The 19,509-nt window shown below is 36.4% G+C and overlaps 1 protein-coding gene across 2 annotated transcripts; it reads right to left on the reverse strand.

Annotated features, from left to right (window-relative positions):
* Positions 1–2,291: 2,291 nt before the first annotated feature.
* Positions 2,292–18,727, reverse strand: slc13a5b (solute carrier family 13 member 5b). 2 transcript variants are annotated; one of them, XM_049467303.1, is made up of 13 exons: positions 18,575–18,727; positions 17,247–17,375; positions 15,659–15,795; positions 13,655–13,863; positions 12,768–12,942; positions 12,474–12,596; positions 11,381–11,593; positions 11,096–11,202; positions 9,520–9,626; positions 8,005–8,166; positions 6,302–6,439; positions 3,795–3,925; positions 2,292–3,755 (listed from the first exon to the last, which is right to left on the reverse strand). In XM_049467303.1, the coding sequence occupies exons 1-12, from the start codon at positions 18,674–18,676 to the stop codon at positions 3,800–3,802; spliced, it is 1,728 nt and encodes a 575-aa protein (XP_049323260.1). In that variant the 5' UTR covers positions 18,677–18,727; the 3' UTR covers positions 2,292–3,755; positions 3,795–3,799. The 2 variants fall into 2 exon arrangements, with proteins under 2 accessions (XP_049323260.1, XP_007245950.3); XM_007245888.4 differs by having other exon boundaries at positions 2,292–3,925.
* Between the last annotated feature and the right edge of the window lie 782 nt (positions 18,728–19,509).

Raw genomic sequence — 19,509 nt, forward strand, 5'->3', positions numbered from 1 at the left:
TAGATTATTTTTTTACAGACCACATATTTAATTAGATTTTTTTTAATAGCTCGACAGCACTACAATGAATATAACAGACATTAGGCACAATAAAAAAGACAGGAGAGTGCTAGGTGGAGTGAGCATTAGGTGGAGGAATATGTAACATGCTATGATATAGTATATAGCATATAAATATATATGCTATAAATAAATATATGTGTGTGTTAACTATTGTGAAATAATTATGTAATACAGTATTTAACAGTATTTTAACTGTCAAAATAAAAAGCTAAGCAGGTACTATACCTATTTTAACTAAATTGCCACATTTCTATGTATTTCCCATTGTTATAGAGCTGATCCAGGCACACAGGTCTTCAGTCTTCTTGGATTCGTTTGTTTTATTTTATTATTGGTGTTGTGACACTACCAATAAAGCATCCCTGAGAAATGTTTTGTCTGCTTGGTTCTGTATTACAGACTGTGCCACATTTAAAACGAGGCACAAAGTTTATGACAGTGCACAGCTGGTTCCACATAAAATACTGGGAGTGTGTAGGCGGTATTTGTAAGTCACATTGTACAGTCCACATTGAGGCTGTTCTTGGTCACTGTTGTGTTCTGGCCACTTTTGTGCATGTGCCGTAATTCTAACTCAGGCCTGGCTTTTAATTTTAGCTATAACAGAATCCCTTTAATGTTCAACCTAAAAAAAAAGTCTCTCCCGGCTACAGAGAGTACTACTCTCAGTGTTACTCTTGCATAACATGCTGTATTTATTCAGGTTCACGGTGTCCTCTCGGTTCCTTTGGAACAGCATGTTAAACTGTCTACAAGTTCCATTTAAATTAATGGTGAAAAACTGCAACACATCCTAAAGATGCTACTCGTCTTGGTACTATAGGTGTGTAGAACTCCATGCTAAAATAATGAGTTGAGTTAAAGTACAACTATTAATCTCAAATATGCAATATATACACTGTAGATTATTAACTTTGGATGCTTTATATGTATAGAGAGAGTAGTACATGAAAGTTTGGCCAATTTCTATTTAGAATGTTTAATATTTCTGCATTAATATGAATAAACTTCATTAGATTTTAACAGAAATTATGTAAAGAGGGGGGGGGGGGGGGGGAGTATGTGAACCTGCTTTCAGTATCTGACACAACCCCCTTGTTCAGCAATAATTGCAACTTATGGTTTTAGGTAACATCATCTTGAGTATTACTGAGAAATAAATAATTTCTCTATACAAACTGTAAACTCTATACAAATGTAATGTAATGTAATGTACAAACCAACTTTAATGAAAGAATGAATGAAGTTACAGTTATAAAGCACCTTTACAGAAACCCAATGATGCTTTACAATTTATACATTTTATACACAACCGTTCATACTCAGCACTCATCCACACACAGAGAAGCAGCAGCCAATAGCGCACAGCGTACTCTCAACCGGAAACAACCCTCCACCTGGAGGACTGCATCGCATCGGGCATTACAGCATTTACCCAGGACAGAGTGCCAATCCATATTCCATATCTGCTAACAATCATACATACATTTTATTCACACACAATCCTGTACAATACACATACCTATACAGTGCATACATATACAAATTAATTTAGAGTATTCAGTTTTTCTGGGCAATTTAGGGTGTCCAATATACCTGATCTCCATGTTTTTGGAGTCCCCAGAGGAAACCCACACAGACACGAGAAAAACATGGACTACACTCAGATAGGGACTTGAACCCAAAACCACAGTGCTGGGAGGCGAACCTGCTAACCACTCATTTTTTTCCACTCATCTATATGGTTTATTGAGTCATTTTCTCTCCTATTTCTATTACTTATGCTAGGGTGACTGAATTTTTTCCCAATTAATGACTAATAAAGGATTACCTTAAAGTTAATTTTCCCCAAAACACCTGGGAATGGCAAGTGAAACGCTGATTGGTTTATTGCACCTTACGCCCATTGCACCTTGCTATGGTGTTGCTAAGTGGTTGGTAGCTGCACAGTTGAATGTTATCTAAAAGAACATGCTAAAAAATACCTAAATTTTAAAGATTTGTCTTTAAGAATAAATAAATTACAAATAATTAACCAGTGATGTATAAAGTTACATAAAAAACAATTTGAAATCACATGAAATCCAAGTTTTTTTGTTTCATAGCTTTTTTTTTTAAAGAAACCTTTCATAAAAAGTTGATACTGTTGAAAAAATGTGGAAAAATAAGTAAACCATTAAACTGGTAAGATATAATGAATTGGAAAATAAGGAAACATGACAAAAGAAGACTGTGTACATATATGCTTTAATTAAAATTCTTTTGCAGCTATTTTTCAATAAACATAAAAGAAAAATTGTGTTCTTTTTACACACCATACTTAGGTCATCACTTTACAGTAGTGCAGGTCAAGAATCACTACAATGAAAACAGAAAAGCTAATATATAAAATCCAATATTTAAATATACAATGTACTATTATGGTTTATATTAGTGGTCGCTTAGTTATTGCATAATGGGTCTTAATAAATTAATGAACAAAATGAACCTTCAGAAATTTAAACCAAGTTTCAAGTAAGCACATATCTGTATATATATACATATATCTGTATATACCAATAATGTATATATGTACTGTACAATATGATGAAACCTTTTCTTCTTTCATTATGAAGAAATAACCATACTAAAGTGGAAAAGGGTAAATAATGGTGCTTCTAATGGTACTGTGAGTAATACCATAGTAGAAACACTTTTTGTTTAATGGGAAAAGTTTTTTTTTCTCCTGAGAACAAATGTAAGAAAAGTCTTCTTCTTTTTTTAAGTATTGATGAATAAGACACATGGTTCTTCATGGAAAAGTGCAAAAGTGATTCCTCTATGACATCACTCAAAGCCCCTTTATCTGTAGTGTAATAGGAAACAGTTAAACACAGTTAAACAGAGTACAAAACACACTGCTTGAGTGCGTGCAGTGAAGCACAGCCTAAGCGCCGGGCTACTTAAAAGAAGTAGAAGTTACGTAGATGGGAATGATCAGCAGTTGGTATTATCAAAGGATTACAATACAAAGTGTTGTACTTTAGAACTGTGCAGCTACTGTTCAGGAACTGTGCAGCTAGTGTCATGTAACTGTTGGAAACATTATGTGCTAGAACCATAACAATGCAGATAACAAAAACATAACTGACACTAACTGATTCGTACGGTACGCGCTGTAAGTAAGTGTCAGTGTGAATTTTTGTATTGTGAGGTTCACTCTGTTGACACTTAAATAAGAGGAACTGATGAAAGATGGACACATTAGAACTGTGTGGAATTCAGACTAAAAAAAAGGCAGCAAGGTAAACAGTCTCTTCACTCAGACAGTAAAAACAAGATTTACCCATTCATAATTACAATTATAGCTCTCTGATGGCACACAGGGTAAGCCTTAATGATTATTTTCCACCTGTTTCTATATATATTTATATATATATACTTTAAATATATATTACACATTTAAACAAACACAAAAAAAAAACAACTCTTTAAAGACTTAAAGGACTAGGACTTTCATTTTGGATGCAGATATACTTTCCCCACAAAGAGGAAAGCAGGTTAACTGCTGTTTTGTGGATTGGGCCCTTTGTGTCAGTGATAGCAGCTCTGAAAATCCACAAGGCCAACAAACTGAAGACTCGATTTAAAGAGCTGCTCTTCAGTCGTTGGAAGGCTGTGAGGTATAAAAAGAGTCTTTAAGAAGATGAGCAGTTTGTAGATGTGCGTTTTCACTCTCGTCTGATGCCGCCGGCCCTCATACAGTTGTCCTGTTGGCCCATGCAGGGAATTGGTCCAAGTGGAACATAGCTTTGCCCCAGGTGTTAATGGCTAGCGTGACACAGAAGATCCCTATAATGTTCATTATTATGCCCGTCTTTGCCTGGAATAAAAGAAAAATAAACATGTTATGGCAGGAAAACAAGGAAAACACCACATCATAATTGCAGAACGTTTTGATGACAAGCCTACTGTCACATTCATAACCTTGTATCTCAAAATTGGCCATTCTGAAGTAGGACTGTGCTTAAGTTGTGCTATTTTGGAACCACTAATTTGTACTTCATTACAAATGATACATTTGCACTGAATTTATACTAATTGAGTATACTAGTCATAGCTTATTTTCGCCACTATTTATTCCAATTTAATTGTATATGTTTGAGCTGTCCAACTGAATATTAAACACTTATTAAATGTGTGATTAAAATATAGATTAAACACATCTAATCACATTCATTTTCAAGAATCTATATAAACTGGTAAAAACAAAAGTCATCTTTAAAGAAAATGCTGCAAGGATCAGCTGTTAAACTAACTAAAGTAGTTAAAGTAGTTTTTAAGTATAATTTTAACACATAAAGGTTCCTTATCACAGTTTTAATTTGTCAACACAAAATTAACAATTTGGTTGCGAATTTCACTGAAGTACAATTTTATTGCAGAAATATAGTCTCCCAGGACACATTTAGAATAGTTTTATCAAAAAAAGTATACTTTATTTTACTGTGCTAATTTTGTACTGGTCATCTTACAACATCTTATTACAAAATAATACTAAGCATTTATTTTTTTTATGTATTATGTACATCAACGGTACAAAACTAGCACAACGAAATAAAGTACACTTTATATACTGAAATACAGATTAAGCAGGTAAAATATAAGTATAAGCAGAAAAAGTATACTTCAAGTACACTATTATTATATTTAAATACACAACTTTTTCACAAGGCGGTACGCTGTATGTCTAAATGTATGTGTTGCACCCTATTGCTTACACAGATGTGCAAATACACATAAACACAACTTATCTTGTCCCTGTAGAGAAGTACTGCCAAAAGAATAAGACTCTCTGGAGCAGATAATAAACATAAACGTATTTGCACCATGACTAATGAGAGGATTGAGATATAATGAGGTATGAATTAAGTTCCCCAATATTAAGCTGTGGAACAGTGGAAAGAGCTTAGGAGTTAAATATAAGGTAAGCTGGTAATTATCTAACATCCTGACCTCATGCAATCAAATCCTCACAGCAATGCTCTATAATCTAGTAGAAAGCCTTCCCTGCACAGTAGAGACAATTACTACAAAATTACCAACAAAAGCAGGATAAACTCTTTTTAATAGGCTTTATTTCAGAATAAACAATGAATCAATGAGCAGATGTCCCAATATTTTGTGTCCAGCTAAATTTGGCATATTTCAGTAATTGAGATTAATTCAGATTGGATTGATATAAAAGTGCATTGTATAGAAACACCATTCTTTGAGGCTGAGATTTCTACAGTGCAACTATAGCCTATTTATTTTACTTCAAAAAGCAACAACTCAGCTTCTACGTGTCCTTGTAACTGGGTTTTTTTTTTAAACTAAATTAATAAAGTTTCATTCAGGGGCTGTTTTGGTTTCCAACAATGTCCAGATTGTCTAAATGATGTAAAAATATAAAAATCATATTTTTTATCTCCAGACTGTTGGAAACAATGTCTCTGGCATCAGGCAACGTCCTTGGAGCCATTTAATGAATTTCATTTTCTGACCTAGCTTTTAGTGACATTAAACTCCATGTACCTTTGGTCATTAGAAAAACAGCAAAATGTGTTTAGTGGTGTTACTATCATCGGAAAAACAAGATATACTGTGTTTTCATTTCAGTATCCAAAATTGATCATAAAATAAAATAAAAGAAACAAACAGAAATATAATAAAGATTCACACTTTAACCATAATGAAAAATGTGCAGCCTGCATATATGGTGACTGAAATACAGAACATTTTCTCATTATATACACAATTAAGCAATTAAAAATGATTAAGACAGGGCAAAAGTATGGCAGGATCACTGCATTTCCATGTGCTGGTGTAATAAACAATCACAATAACAGATCCAAAGACATCTTTGGAAGTTTTTGAATGGGCAAATGTACATAGGCCTTCCAATTTACATCATTATGAAATTGTAAAATTGAATTTAACTTGACTGCAAAAAATAAGAGTTAGAGTTACAGTTATGATTTATCACCGTAAGAATAAAGAGGTTCAGACACTCTATTTTGTAATCCAGTTTTAGAGTATGTGAGCAAATAGATGACTATGATCAAAAACCCAGACGATACTAAATGCGTTTACAGCATTTATAGCCGGTTTATAGCCGGTACACTTAATTACAAGTCAAAATTTTAACTATAAATAAACTTCATAAACAGCTATCTCAGCTGACAGACAGACCCAGAAACCACACTGGAATTCTTACCATGTCTGAAACCTTGAGGTACCCATAGGAGAAGACGATAGCGTTGGGGGGCGTGGCCACCGGTAACATGAAGGCGAAAGAGGTGCTGAGCGTGCAGGGCACCATGACATACAGGGGGTTCATTCCGATGGACTGGGACTGAAACAAAAACATGAAAAGAAACAATTGAGAAATAAAACATCACGTGACTCACACTGGGCTGAAATGACAAGTGCTCTACTTTAATTCCTTTGTGTCTCTGACTCAGATCTCTGCTTTAAGTGGTGGTTTTCTTTTGCCATAAACCTTCATTTAGCCTGTGTAATTAAGCCGTGATTCTGAAGGATGATATATCCAGACTGACTCACGTCTGCTGAAAGAAAGCAGCACACCTCATCAGAAACCCTGCACAGCTGAGAAGCCAAACACATAGAACAAGCTGACACATCATAATTCAAGCTTTTAAGACAGGGCTCAGATGTTTTCGGGTGTAAAAGAATAGAGTGGACCCTGGTTTTTGTGTAGAAATATGTGCGTGTTTGTGTGTCATTCTCATTCTCAGGCTTGAACACGTGCAGGAACTCGGTTAGACAAGTACAGGCTTGATTAAAATAAAGAAGAAGAAAAAACACATCTTTTCTGACACACTCTTATTATAAAGATTATGGATACAGAAAAGCTATAAACAAATATGAAGGCAAGGAAAAACTTTTTCCATTTTCCATTTTTTATGAAGATAAAAGTGAAAGGTTTAATTTGAATGTAACATATTTTTGGACTGTATTCACAAATGTGAATGATGGAAAAATCTATGTTTTTATATAAATTGAATCTTACAACGTCTTAATAACTGAAGTCAGTGAAAATATGTTTTTAGATATATCTTATGTTTTTTCCATTTTCCAGAGATAAATGTATAAGCTTTGTGTACAGTAAATTTATATTTAGATTTTTTGTATTTAGTAATAATACAGTAATCAGATTTTTGCAGGACAAAAATAAATAACTGTGAGTGAGGGATGAGAGGGGTTGGTTTTAAAGTGCTATAACTTTTTTTAATGCTTTTAATGCAATAAAAGTTATTAAAATAAAAGTATAAGCTTTATACGCTTATATATAGCTATTTGAAAAATTTATTTGATGAACTCAGTATAAAGGAAAAAGGCGATGGGACTTTTACTAATGCGGATTTCAATTCTTAGCATTTATTTTTTTTTTTACTAGGGAATGGCATCTCCTTGCATACCCCCTTATTATGTAGCCCTGCTTAGCCCTCGTTCCCCCCCATAGATTTTCTCTTTTCTAACTCTTTTTCTCTAACTCAATTTGAGTGCTTTGGAGGTCTGTCTACAGACAGGTCTTTCTCAGACCACTCTAGCCTGCTTCATTTGGAGCCAAGTCTCGTTGTAAAGCTTTCTGAGTGAACTAAAGGGAAGCAGTGTACACAGTGTGGAGAGGGTAGGGGACGTACTCACGGGCAGCAGCTGAATTGGATTGTTTGAGAACTTGGCTAGCTGCTAGTGGGGCCTCTAAAAAAGGGGCTGAAATAATTCAGCGTGGCTGAACAGACAATGGAGTGTGTGAATCTAGGCCAGAGTTGTGCTTTAGTGCCTATCTTCCGCTGGCACTTGCCCACACGGGGTATAAACTTACACTAAAAATCTAGACCTGCCTCTCAAAGAGATGTGTTCCTACTCTTAACTCATTTTCCCTGCTATTCTTACCATAGAGGCCAAAACTGGCAGGAAGAGGGTAGCTGTGGCCACGTTGCTGGTGCACTCAGTAAAAGTAGCAATCAGGAGGGTCAGGATGATGACGATGGCCCACGGAGGAAAATTATGCAGGGGCGTCAGCTGATCACCCAACCACCTGGACAGACCTGACACCTGCAGCAGCACAAACACAACATATTGAGCACAAGTTAGTTACAGGCTATAGGCAGTATATATAAATATATGAATATATACAGCTCTGGAAAAAAATAAGAGACCACTTAAAAATGATGAGCTTCTTTCGTTTTACCAAATTAAAGACCTCTGTAATATAATCAAGAGGAAGATGGATGATCACAAGCCATCAAACCAAGCTGAACTGCTAAAATTTGGCACCAGGAGTGGCATAAAGTTAGAGCAGAGCATGCCAAGATGCATTAAAACTGTGATATTAATATTTACAAAGATTTCTGAACTCTTAAAACTTCATGAATATGAACTTGCTTTCTCTGCGTTTTTTGAGGTCTAAAAGCTGTGCAAATTATTTTGTTATTTCAGCCATATCTCATTTTCTGCAACACAAAGGACAAGTTTGAAATCACCCTTCCATCATAAGGACAGCTATCCTTTTTTTAACAAGGTCCAACTTTCATTGAGTCCCATTTTAGACAAACCCAAATTAAAAAATATTTGATATTATCATGAAAAAACTAGGACACACAGTGTCAAGTACAATGTTTGGCGAAATTCTATTCTAGGGCTTTTGGATCCTTTGGATTTATGAAGCTTAGAAAAATTAGAAAAAAGGATCGGTATCGATATCAATATCAATATTGCCAATACTGGCCCTGCATTTTAAATCTCCAGTGTCGCCCACCTCTAATCACAATACAAACCAAAGGCTTCTTATTGACCCAAACGCAGGATGTGACATCATAAAATGCTTGTGTTACAGACATTTTTGGAGCTTGAGATGGACATGGACACATAACCACTTCTGCCTGCTTCATGACGGGTGAGTCTCTATGCAGACCTACCTATGTTTCTGTGCCTTTCCTAAAACTACACAGCACCACACTGAACAGTGTTTTATACTAAGTAACCATTAGAACTGCACTAATTGTACTAGTATAGACACCTCAATACAGTAAGAATGTGGGTGAGTTGGGATGCAGTCACTTCAACATAAAATTACAGATTTAGCCTATTATACATCTTTTATTGGCGAAAATGAACACATCAACTTTATACAGTTTCTGCTACATTCATTTTTCCTCCACTCATTTGAAATGAGGGCTCAGCACATCAGTGAGCACATTGACCATTGTCACCATAATTGTGGTTTAATCGCACATAATTCAGTATGAACGCAAACTAAAATGTCAGAATGTTTCATTTTCTTGCTTGGTACAAACCAAGAGAACCAATTAACAAGTATAAACACACCCTTAGGGATTGGTAGACGTGGTATTAGCATTAAAACATCAACATAGACAAGATAGGACAAGATGCATATCTGGACCTTACCTCACTCCCTTTGGCCACTGCAAACCCTCCTCCCAGAAGCAGCACTATGTTCCAGGGCATTCTCTTCTGGGCTACCTTCCAGGTGAGCAGAGGTGGCGTGGGAGCACCTGTGGATAGGAGCACAGTGGAAGAAACATCAATCACAAAAATAAAAAAAGTAACACATCAAAGTTTCAGCACATTGCTGAGTTAATTATAGGTGTTGTTTGCAATTAAATTAACTTCAATGCAATCTGCATAGCGCAATACTAGACAGACTAAACAGAAGTGCACTTAGTCCAGTACTGAACAATCTGAGCTAGTGTCAGTCCTGACGCTGTCAGTCTGCCTGCTTAAGACTTCCACATGACGCTACGGTGTTTCTGCTCTCCAAGTTACTAATTGGCTCCACCTGCCCACCCTAGTAAATATATATATATATCCCTCAGTTTGCTTAGTTCTTTGCCGAGGATTGCATCTAGTTTTCCTAGCTCTTCTATGACGTGTTTTATTGTTTTGCCTACATGGTTACTGACCCTTTTTTGTATCACCATTTATTGTCTTTTGCCTTGCCCATTCTATTGATTATCTGTTGCTGTTTTGTATATGTGGATCTCTCTTTTGCCTTCTCCCTTGTGTTGTTGGATTTATAATGTATGACCCTGCTTTTCTTGACTACTCTTTGGTATGTTGTTTATATTTCCTGCCATTCTGTTACTGACCCTGCCTGTCCCTCACAAGCCTTTGGTAATAAACTCTGTTATTTTTATCTGCATGTATCTGTCCCTGGTCTGGCCTGTGTGAGAGCAAGTACAGATACAGTTGTTGTAGGAAATGTACATAAACTTATAATGGACATGAATGTCATGTGGCGAATTACTTTGAACTGTTAAAGCTGATATCCATAAGTTTGGGGATTTAGGGCCCTCTCTGGAGAGAATGGGTAATTGCACTGAGCATGCGGAAGAATCAGTTTAAACTGGGCGGGTGTGATACGTCTCCTTTCAGAGCTGATAAATCCGATTCCAGGTTATGTTCAGTCAGGGAGAGAGATAATGGCTCAGTCAGAAACTTCACTTCAACTACACACTTTGTTTTCACTATGAGTGAATGGAGGAGCTATTGAGCTCTGAGTTTCCCCTTCTGAAGTCTCCATTGATCCACCAGCCACTTGCAATCAGTAAAACTGAACCGGATCCTCTTTTAGAGGCTGTACATGTGATGTAAGTACATAAAGACGCATGATGTGGCCAGAAGAACTCCCGAGAAAAGCGACCCGACACCCCAGTTTTAGAATTAATATATCAGGCTTAGCAGGGATGGTCATTCCAGCACACTGGTACCATTAAACACAATATTTTATCCCTTCTTCACTCAGAAATGCTTCTGCTTTCAGTGTAGAAACGAAATAATACAGACTGCCACTTTATTTATCTGGCGAAAAATTACCACTCAACATTTGTACAACATCTGCAATAGAAAAAAACTTCACCCTATGCTTTTGAAATGAACTTCCAAAAGACTAAGTCGGGTCTGTTCCAGAGAGTCTTTGACTGGAGTTAATGATACTAAAAAAATTACAGAAAGTTTCTCCCACCTGGGTTAGATCCAGTGGATGTGCCGCACCAGAACTGCGGAGGCTTTGAAGGCAAAACGAAAAGAAGCACAGCGATGAACACAACCACGGTGGCATCGGTCACGTACCTGAAGATATAAACAGAGACTTTATCCACCCGTCCAAGTTTACTTTAACAGCAGCACAATTCTGGACCCAGTGCTGCATTACCATCTATTATCTCTATATACCATACTTATGATTTGTGAAATTACGACAACGTAAATGAAAGCTTTGCTACTGGAAACTGCAGAGTGTAACCCTTACTCTGCATCTGAGTTGAATATGTGTGTGGCCCAGCCAGATACGAAACCCGGATCCCTGGTGAACCACAGCACCACAAGCAGGCAGAACAGGGCCAGGAGGCTGAACTCTCCGTATGCCATGGGCCCCAGCCGCCTGAGCTCATCTCGGATGACGTTATAGGCGGCAAGCTCCTTTTCAGACTTCACCGCTCCACAGCCCCAGGTCTTCTTGAAGCTGAAGAGTGAAGGGTGGGAGAAACAGATTGGCAGATAAAGAAAAGTGAGGCAATTTTAGAACAGACATTAATCTAATTCAACATATTAAATCTAAAGTCTACAAGAGACACAGCTACACAATCAATACATAATGTAAAGAGAAGCAGGTTGGTAGAGGACTGACTTGGAATGTATTGGGATGAGTTTTGTCTCTACTTAACATTTCAATATGGATTATGTTTCAGCCGATTTTTGATTGATCAATATAAATATATATATAGGGTGTGGGAGCAGAAACATGAAAAATGCCTTTGTCAGTCCTGATGCTGTCAGAGAAACAGAGACTTCATTTCCCAGCATTCTCACACTCAGGACTACTACAGAATGACTCATCAGATCACATGACACTACGGCCTTCCGGTTCCTCTAGCTATTGGTTGTGTGCACCTAGATTATCAGTATAAATGCCCCTTAGTTTGCTCTCATTGTTGCTGAGTATTGAATCTAGGTTTTCTAGCTCTTCTACGATGCATTTCTTACTGTTATGTGGCTTTTTATGTTTTGACATGTTTATTGCTTGTTTTCTGTTGCTGACCCAGCTTGTATTTTTGACTACTTTCTTATGTATTCCTCTTCTGCTGGATTTACCATGTACCAACCCTGTTACTTCTCTACTCCCTGGTATGTTGTTTGTTTATGCAGCCTTATTGTTATTGACTCTGCCTGCCATAGACTCTCCTTATATGTCTATCCCCCTTGTAAATAAACTGTTTAAACTTTATCAGTATGTGTCTCTCATGGTCCTGGCCTGTGTGATAGCCTTATATGTTCCCCTACATCAGAAATTCTTTCTTGGTCATATCTCTAACTACACATTTTCAGAAGACAACAATACTTACTTGAAACCCATGAAGACAAACTGTAGCCACAGCCACGACAACACCAGCATAAGGATCATGTTTGGAAACGCGAAACCAAACCAAGAGGCAAAATTGACAATGTCACCATTCTCAGGAAACAACCTGGGATGAAAGAAATTAAAAGTCACTTCATTTGTCTAAATAAGAGAAAGAAAAAATAGCAGCTTTAGCAATAAGACTTTAAAAAAAGAGAAACAAAAAAGCCCTTAAAAAAAAGCTAATTAAAAAAAGTACAGTATAGTAGAATATCTACTAATTAGGAGTAATGCCTACTGGTTCATTTGACCCTTGAGCACCAGGTTAGGGCCTGTGCCTGTGAGGGTGGCTGTTCCTCCGATGCTGGCAGCATAGCACACACACAGCGTCATGCCTTTGCATATCCTTCTTCTAGCAGATGCCTCCTTATGCTTTGCAGCTTCACTTGCCACATCCAGACCACTCACCACCACTGTGGGAAGACCAACAATACCAGGGGTTGGTGATACGGAAAAAATCGAAATATCACAATGTCTGAACAAATATCACAATACTTTGTTTTTGTGAAATTGTATAAAGTTTAGGAAACAGAATGCACTAGAACTTACATGGTTAAAAGGTGCCAAGGTCTGTACTGTGCTACACTGGATCCAATTGGTCAGAATTACCCATACATTAAATAATAAAATAACCATAATATCATGTTCTCGTACTGTTCTGTGCCTTTCCTGTCTGCGTGCTTCTCCTATGTCTCCGCCTTACTGTTTTTACTTGTGTTCATTTGTAGCTCCGCCCCTTGTTACCTGTCCCCAGGTGTTTCCTGTCTCTTGTCTACTTTGTTTTTATAAAAATAAACCCTTTTTGTTTCTGTGTTCGCTTGTCGTGTTATTGTACGTCTTTATGTATGTTAGGTTATTGGTAATTCTTTGTTTCCAGTCTAAGTTTATTCCTTGTTTATATGTAGTTTTTGTTCATTTTATTTTAATTCTGTTTTATTGTTTGCTTTCTGTTTATTGTTAATTAACACTTGCATTTGCATCTGCTCTCCTTGTGTCCCTGCTTTGCACACCCTGACACATAAAACCATATTGTGATGCTAATTTATTACAATTTCAATCGAATATCATTACATTTTAGACAAACAAACACAACAAACCAAACTTTAATATGGTACACTTTCTCACCTTGTGCACTTTTGTATTTTGTCTCACTGTATTGCGCATCTGCAGCCAGGCTTTGCTCCTCACTGTTGTCAATTAGTGCTGGCTCGCTCTCTTGTCTGTTCAGCTGCTCAAGCACGGCCTGAACTATGGGCACCATCATGGCTGTGGTGGCCGTGTTGCTGATCCACATAGAGAGGAAAGCGGTCACACCCATAAAGCCCAGCATCAGCCTGTATAAAAGAAAAGAGAGAAAGAGAGAAAGAGTGTGTGAGAGAAAGAGAGAGAATCCTTAAACAGCAATCCTAATTAGAGTTAAAGAGAACTAAAATGAGATCTATTAAAAGTATATACTGTACTTCTAATCATTATTGCAATACTGGTCTTTAAATTTCACAGAAGACTGGAACTGATTCCTGACCAGATCCAAATCTTGCAGTCAGTTACATTCAAATGGAAACCCTGAGCCAAATGTATTTATTTTTTTAATCATAACTGGATAAAAGTTAATAAATTGTCTACACAGAATGTGCCTCTGTATACTTTAATGCACAAATGCTAAACACTTGTTGTACAATGTAATTATAAAAGTTCTGTACAGGTATTTTTTTGGTTCATAGGTCGAACTATGTCCCTTAAAAGGTAGAGGAAAAACAATTCTAAAGAAATGTAGCACTAAGGAACTATGTCTCTTAATTAAAGGTACTGAAAACATAATCTTGAGGGAACCAAACCAGATACAATTTTGTACTGATTTTCTAAGCATGCACAGAATGCATATACTGACTATTTTAAGTTGTTCTTTAGTGTATAAATAGTACCATGTGACTTTGGGGCACAAAAAGGCAAACACAGTTTTGGATGCCCATTTAAAGACCTGTTATTTTGGCTCAGGTTGAAACATGCTCATTTTCCCTGCCTATGATGGTGGGCTTGTGAAAAAATGAGCTTTTCTTTTCTTGGCTGGTTAACTGTAGCGTAACAGCTCACAAGTAGGCTGTGTATTGGCAAGAACTTGAAGATACAATAAATATCACGATACAGAGGTTATGATTCAATATGTGGCAATATATTGTGATACTGTGAGCAAGGTGATGTGATTTTTAAACAGTATAAACACCAATATATATGCATAAAATGTGGGAGTTTAAAACTGCTCTCTAGCTGCAATTCCACCAACAACACCACCATTTTGTACATGTAAACATATAAACTGTTCAAAATCGATTCTGTGTTTCTGAGAAACAATACAGTATTGCACCATACCTTTAGCTACAAGAGCCAAGTAGAATAAATAAACATTACTTAGCTTTTAGCACTGTAATAAAGAAGAATGTTGTATAAATATTGTAAGAATTATTATTTGTAATTTGTCGTCTTAAAAGATGTGTTACTGTTCTTTGGACGTCCTGTAAGCATTGATGTGCATTTAGCTGGCTGGAGAGATTATGGCTAAATTGCAGCCGTCAGGTAAGTCAGATGTTAGCCTAGCATCGCTACCTGCTTGGTTTCCCAAGTTTGGTTTCAACAAACCAATCCTATATCTTACTTAACAGCATTGCTGTCATCTCAATTCGAGATAAAGATATGGTATGTCACGGTTTGCAGGGTTTAGCTGTTAGCTAATACCAGCGATGGTTCTCTGAAGGGCACTTTCCATGGCTATTAGCTACTAAAAACCTAAACTAAAACAAAAACTAAAAAAAAAGTAATAAAGTAGTGAAAATGATTTTTTTGTGAAAATGTATTTTTAATAAAAAAAAAAAGTGATTCATTCTAACTGAACCATTACCTGTTATAGGTGAGGAACACCATTGCACTAAATATTGTTAGACTAGTTAGTTATTGAGTTAGTAATAAAATTTTACACTGCTTGTTATGATTTTTGGGGGGGTTTCAGACATATTTTGTATAATTAAACATGCACCTGGTCAAACTGACCGAGGAACACCATTGCTGTTCCTGAAAAATGAACATGACAGGAGGGTTAATGTAACTTTCATAACAGTGTTAGTGGAGGTCACTTACAGAGCTGGACGCACTCCTACCAGCAGCAGCACCCTGAGAGCAATGCGTTTGTGCAGGTTCCAGTGTTCCACAGCCACTGCCACCATCAGACCACCCACAAATAACATATTGGTGTCTTTTAGGTACTGCATGCACACCTGGAGAATTAGAGCAGAATGAACACTGCAATTACTTTAAACACTGGTATGTAGTGTGCACTTTCCTTTAACATCATTGAAAAGATAGGCTTGTGTCAGACAACATACATAAGACATTTTATACTTTAGTAAAAACTATATTTTAGCACAATTGGCTCACAAAAGTCATAATAATAAATGTAGACATAAAATATAGTCGTCACTTTCAATACAGGAGTCCCTACAACTATATTCTTCATGCAAATGTCATGGAAAGTATACAAGTTCCTGTTCCATGACTTTTGGCATGTCAGTGTAAAAGTGCTAGATTTTTTTTATGGATAATACTGTACATGCATTCCTACAAAGACTATATGGCTCTATGTAGAAACATGATTATTAAAATTAAAATGGTGAATGATTAAAGGGTAATTTGTTTGTTTAAATGTTTTTTTCATACTCTAGGAAACCCTCATGTATATATTTCTTTATATAATTGTCCATTAAAATGATAATAGGATATTGGAGCCAAAATAAGTAATTTAAGTAGAAAAATACTACTAAAGGGATTTCTAAGGGAAAAAACTCCCATTTTAATGTTTTGTAGAGAAAATATACAGTGGAATTTTATACAGTGGGGTTTTTTTTTAAAGCTGATGTCCGTATATTTTGGGATTTGGCTCTCTCCGGTGAGAATGGGTAACTGCACCAAGCATGTGGAAGAATAATTTTAAACTGGGCAGGTGTGATGCAGTCTCATTTCAGAGCGGATGAATCTCATTCCAGGTTATGTTCAGTCTGAAACTTCACTTCAACCACACACTTTTACTATGGGTGAATGGGGGAGGTACTGAGCTCTACGTTTCCCCTTCTGAAGTTTCCATTGCTCCACCAGCTGCTCGCGTTCAGTAAAACTGAGCCGGATCCTCTTTTAGAGGCTGTACGTGTGACGTAAGTATGTAAAGACGTGTGATGCGGCCAAAGGAACTCCCACAAAAAGTGACCGGACACCCCAGTTTTTAGAATGAATATATTAGGCTTAGCTGGGATGGTCGTTCCAGCACACTGGTACCATAAAACACAATATTTTATCCCTTCAGCTTCAGCTTATGCTTTCAGTTTAGAAACTAAATAATACAAACTGCCACTTTAAATAAAAGATCGCACCAGTGTGGCTCTCTACTACGGTTACAATTCAATGGACACTTTTTTCAAGAACTTAACCAAATCAACTCAATTGAAAGTTTTAGTTTTTTGTTGAGGGATCTCAAATGGGTATTTTATGGTGTCACACTAAAAAAAACAAACCCAGAGAACTCTGAAGATCCGAAGATCTGATGAGAGCTATTCATACATAACATTATGCAGACAATTAATTATACCAAAGGTTTCAATAACATTTATTTACATCTAGCCACCAGTTATGTGTGTTCAATTTAGAAGGTGAACAGTGTCATATCAGAGTCATGTACCTGTTTAGACTGCATGATGCCGAACAGGGGGAAGAGGACAGCAGGCAGCAGAGCAGTGATGGCCAACGGCAGAGCTTCAGTACACCAATACACTGCCATCAGCATAATCACAAAGGCACAGTTGGCCTCCTGGAACACACACATACGCATACACACTGTCTCATCAGGAAAGTATGTACAGGCCAATGCTGATTTATTACACTCAACATACAGCTCTGGAAAAAAATAAGAGACCTCTTCAGTTTTTAAATTAGTTTCTCTGATTTTGCTATTTATAAGTTTATGTTTGAGTAAAATGAACATTGTTTATTTTATTCTACAATCTACAGACAACATTTCTCCCAAATTCGAGCATTTATTTTCAGAAAATGAGAAATGTCTGAAATAACAAAAAAATAAGCAGGGCTTTCGAAACCTCAAATAATGCAAAGAAAACAAGTTCAAATTAATACCGTTCATAAAATTTTAAGAGTTCAGAAATCAATATTTTGATATTTTTTAATCACAGTTTTCATGCATCTTGGCATGTTCTCCTCCACCAGTCTTACACACTGCTTAATGTCACTCCTGGTGCAAAAATTCAAGCAGGTCAGTTTGGTTTGATGGCTTGTGATCATCCATCTTCCTCTTGATTATATACCAGTGGTTTTCAATTTGGTCAAAATCAAAGAAACTCATTATTTTTAAAGTGGTTCTTTTATTTTTCTTTCCAGAGTAATACATTTTTTTCCTTTCTAGAAACTTGTAAAGGACAATTTAATATGTTAGTATAAACCTTAACTAAAATAAGAAGAATAAGAAGTTTATTTTACACCTTGTCAAATAAATAAGAGCTGATCTATATTCTTACAAAATAGCTAAATGTAAACTTTTTTTTGCATATATGTTTCATACAAGTTTTTGGAGCTTGCATTGTTTTGACTTTCTTGAAAATTAATGTAAATTTGCATATTAGATAGGTGTAAAGTGGGCTGTTTCTCAATATTTTCACACATCTACCTATAAAACTTTAATAGTCTTTTTTTTGTTTTTAGTGTAATCAACTATATTGTAAAATATATTGTAAAATATCAAGATATCATCCAGTCCTAAATCTACAGGTGACAGAAAACAAACAAAAAAAAAAAAAAAGATAGAAGAGCAAGGTGAAGTTAGGTACTGCACTGGATGACCACTTAAGTGATGCAGGCAACATGTGAGAAGATGAGAATAGTAATAATAGAGGCATTACAAGAACAGGAAGGGCATAAAACAAAAAATCAACCAAAAAAATCAATCTGTTATCACACTATTCTGCATTTATTAGGATGGAGGTCGAGTGGACATACCCTTGTACCGATGAGAAGAGGAAGAGGAAGAAAGATCAAAGGGGTACAGAGGAGGACTAAGCCCCTCTTCATGGTCCAGATGATTCTCAGTATTGGTGACATCTTCAAAATGCAGAGAAATCCAGTAAAGTGAAGCTGTGTCCAGAAACTTCCCTTTTAAATACAGAGAGAGAGAGAGAGAGAGAGAGAGAGAGAGAGAGAGAGAGAGAGAGAGAGAGAGAGAGAGAGGTTGTCATGAATGAAATCACGGTCTCTGACGTAGCTAATACGTTGAGTTCAGCACAGCAGTGAACTCGTTCCTGATATATATTTATCCTTATCTGCATAGATAGACGCGGTTATTCATACTGTTTGCTGAGGAAACCTCAGGAAAACTTCAATATCGTGTAAATAAAAATGTTTATAGACTAATAAAGAGTTGTTAGATACCGTGTTTTATACTTTAACTTAGATGCACTTGTTGCTGGTAACCAGTGCACTGATGAGAGGTATCAGGCCACTGGTTGAGTTGTGATTTTTAGTTGCACAACAGCGCCCTCGTTCGGACATGCAGCACCAATACACAGCTTTAGAAATCCTTTTAGATATATAGCAACAAATAAGAGACCACTTAAAATGATAAGTTTCTTTGATTTTGCCAAATTGAAAACCTTTGAAATATAATCAAGAGGAAGATGGATGATCACAAGCCAACAAACCAAGCTGAACTGCTTAAATTCTTGCACCAGGAGTGGCATAATGTTATCCAAAAGCAGTGGGTAAGACTGTTGGAGGAGAACATGCCAAGATGCATGAAAACTCTGATTAAAAAACAAAGTTATTACACCAAAATATTGATTTCTGAACTCGTATTTAATTTACTTTCTACACAATTAAATAAATGAAATGTATTTTCAATCTAGACGGGTCCTGCTATAGGAATCATGTCACATGAG

Source organism: Astyanax mexicanus, chromosome 18 (genome assembly GCF_023375975.1).
Source record: "Astyanax mexicanus isolate ESR-SI-001 chromosome 18, AstMex3_surface, whole genome shotgun sequence".
Lineage (NCBI taxonomy): Eukaryota > Metazoa > Chordata > Actinopteri > Characiformes > Acestrorhamphidae > Astyanax > Astyanax mexicanus.

What these genes read in the sequence shown, in the direction of transcription:
- slc13a5b (XM_049467303.1), bottom strand. Translation starts at nt 18,676, where the DNA reads ATGTCACCAATACTGAGAATCATCTGGACCATGAAGAGGGGCTTAGTC. An exon ending in CTCTTCTCATCGGTACAAGG is followed by an intron (nt 17,376 to 18,574) that starts GTATGTCCACTC and finishes TGTGTGTTCCAG; the next exon opens with GAGGCCAACTGTGCCTTTGT. An exon ending in GCATCATGCAGTCTAAACAG is followed by an intron (nt 15,796 to 17,246) that starts GTACATGACTCT and finishes CTAATTCTCCAG; the next exon opens with GTGTGCATGCAGTACCTAAA.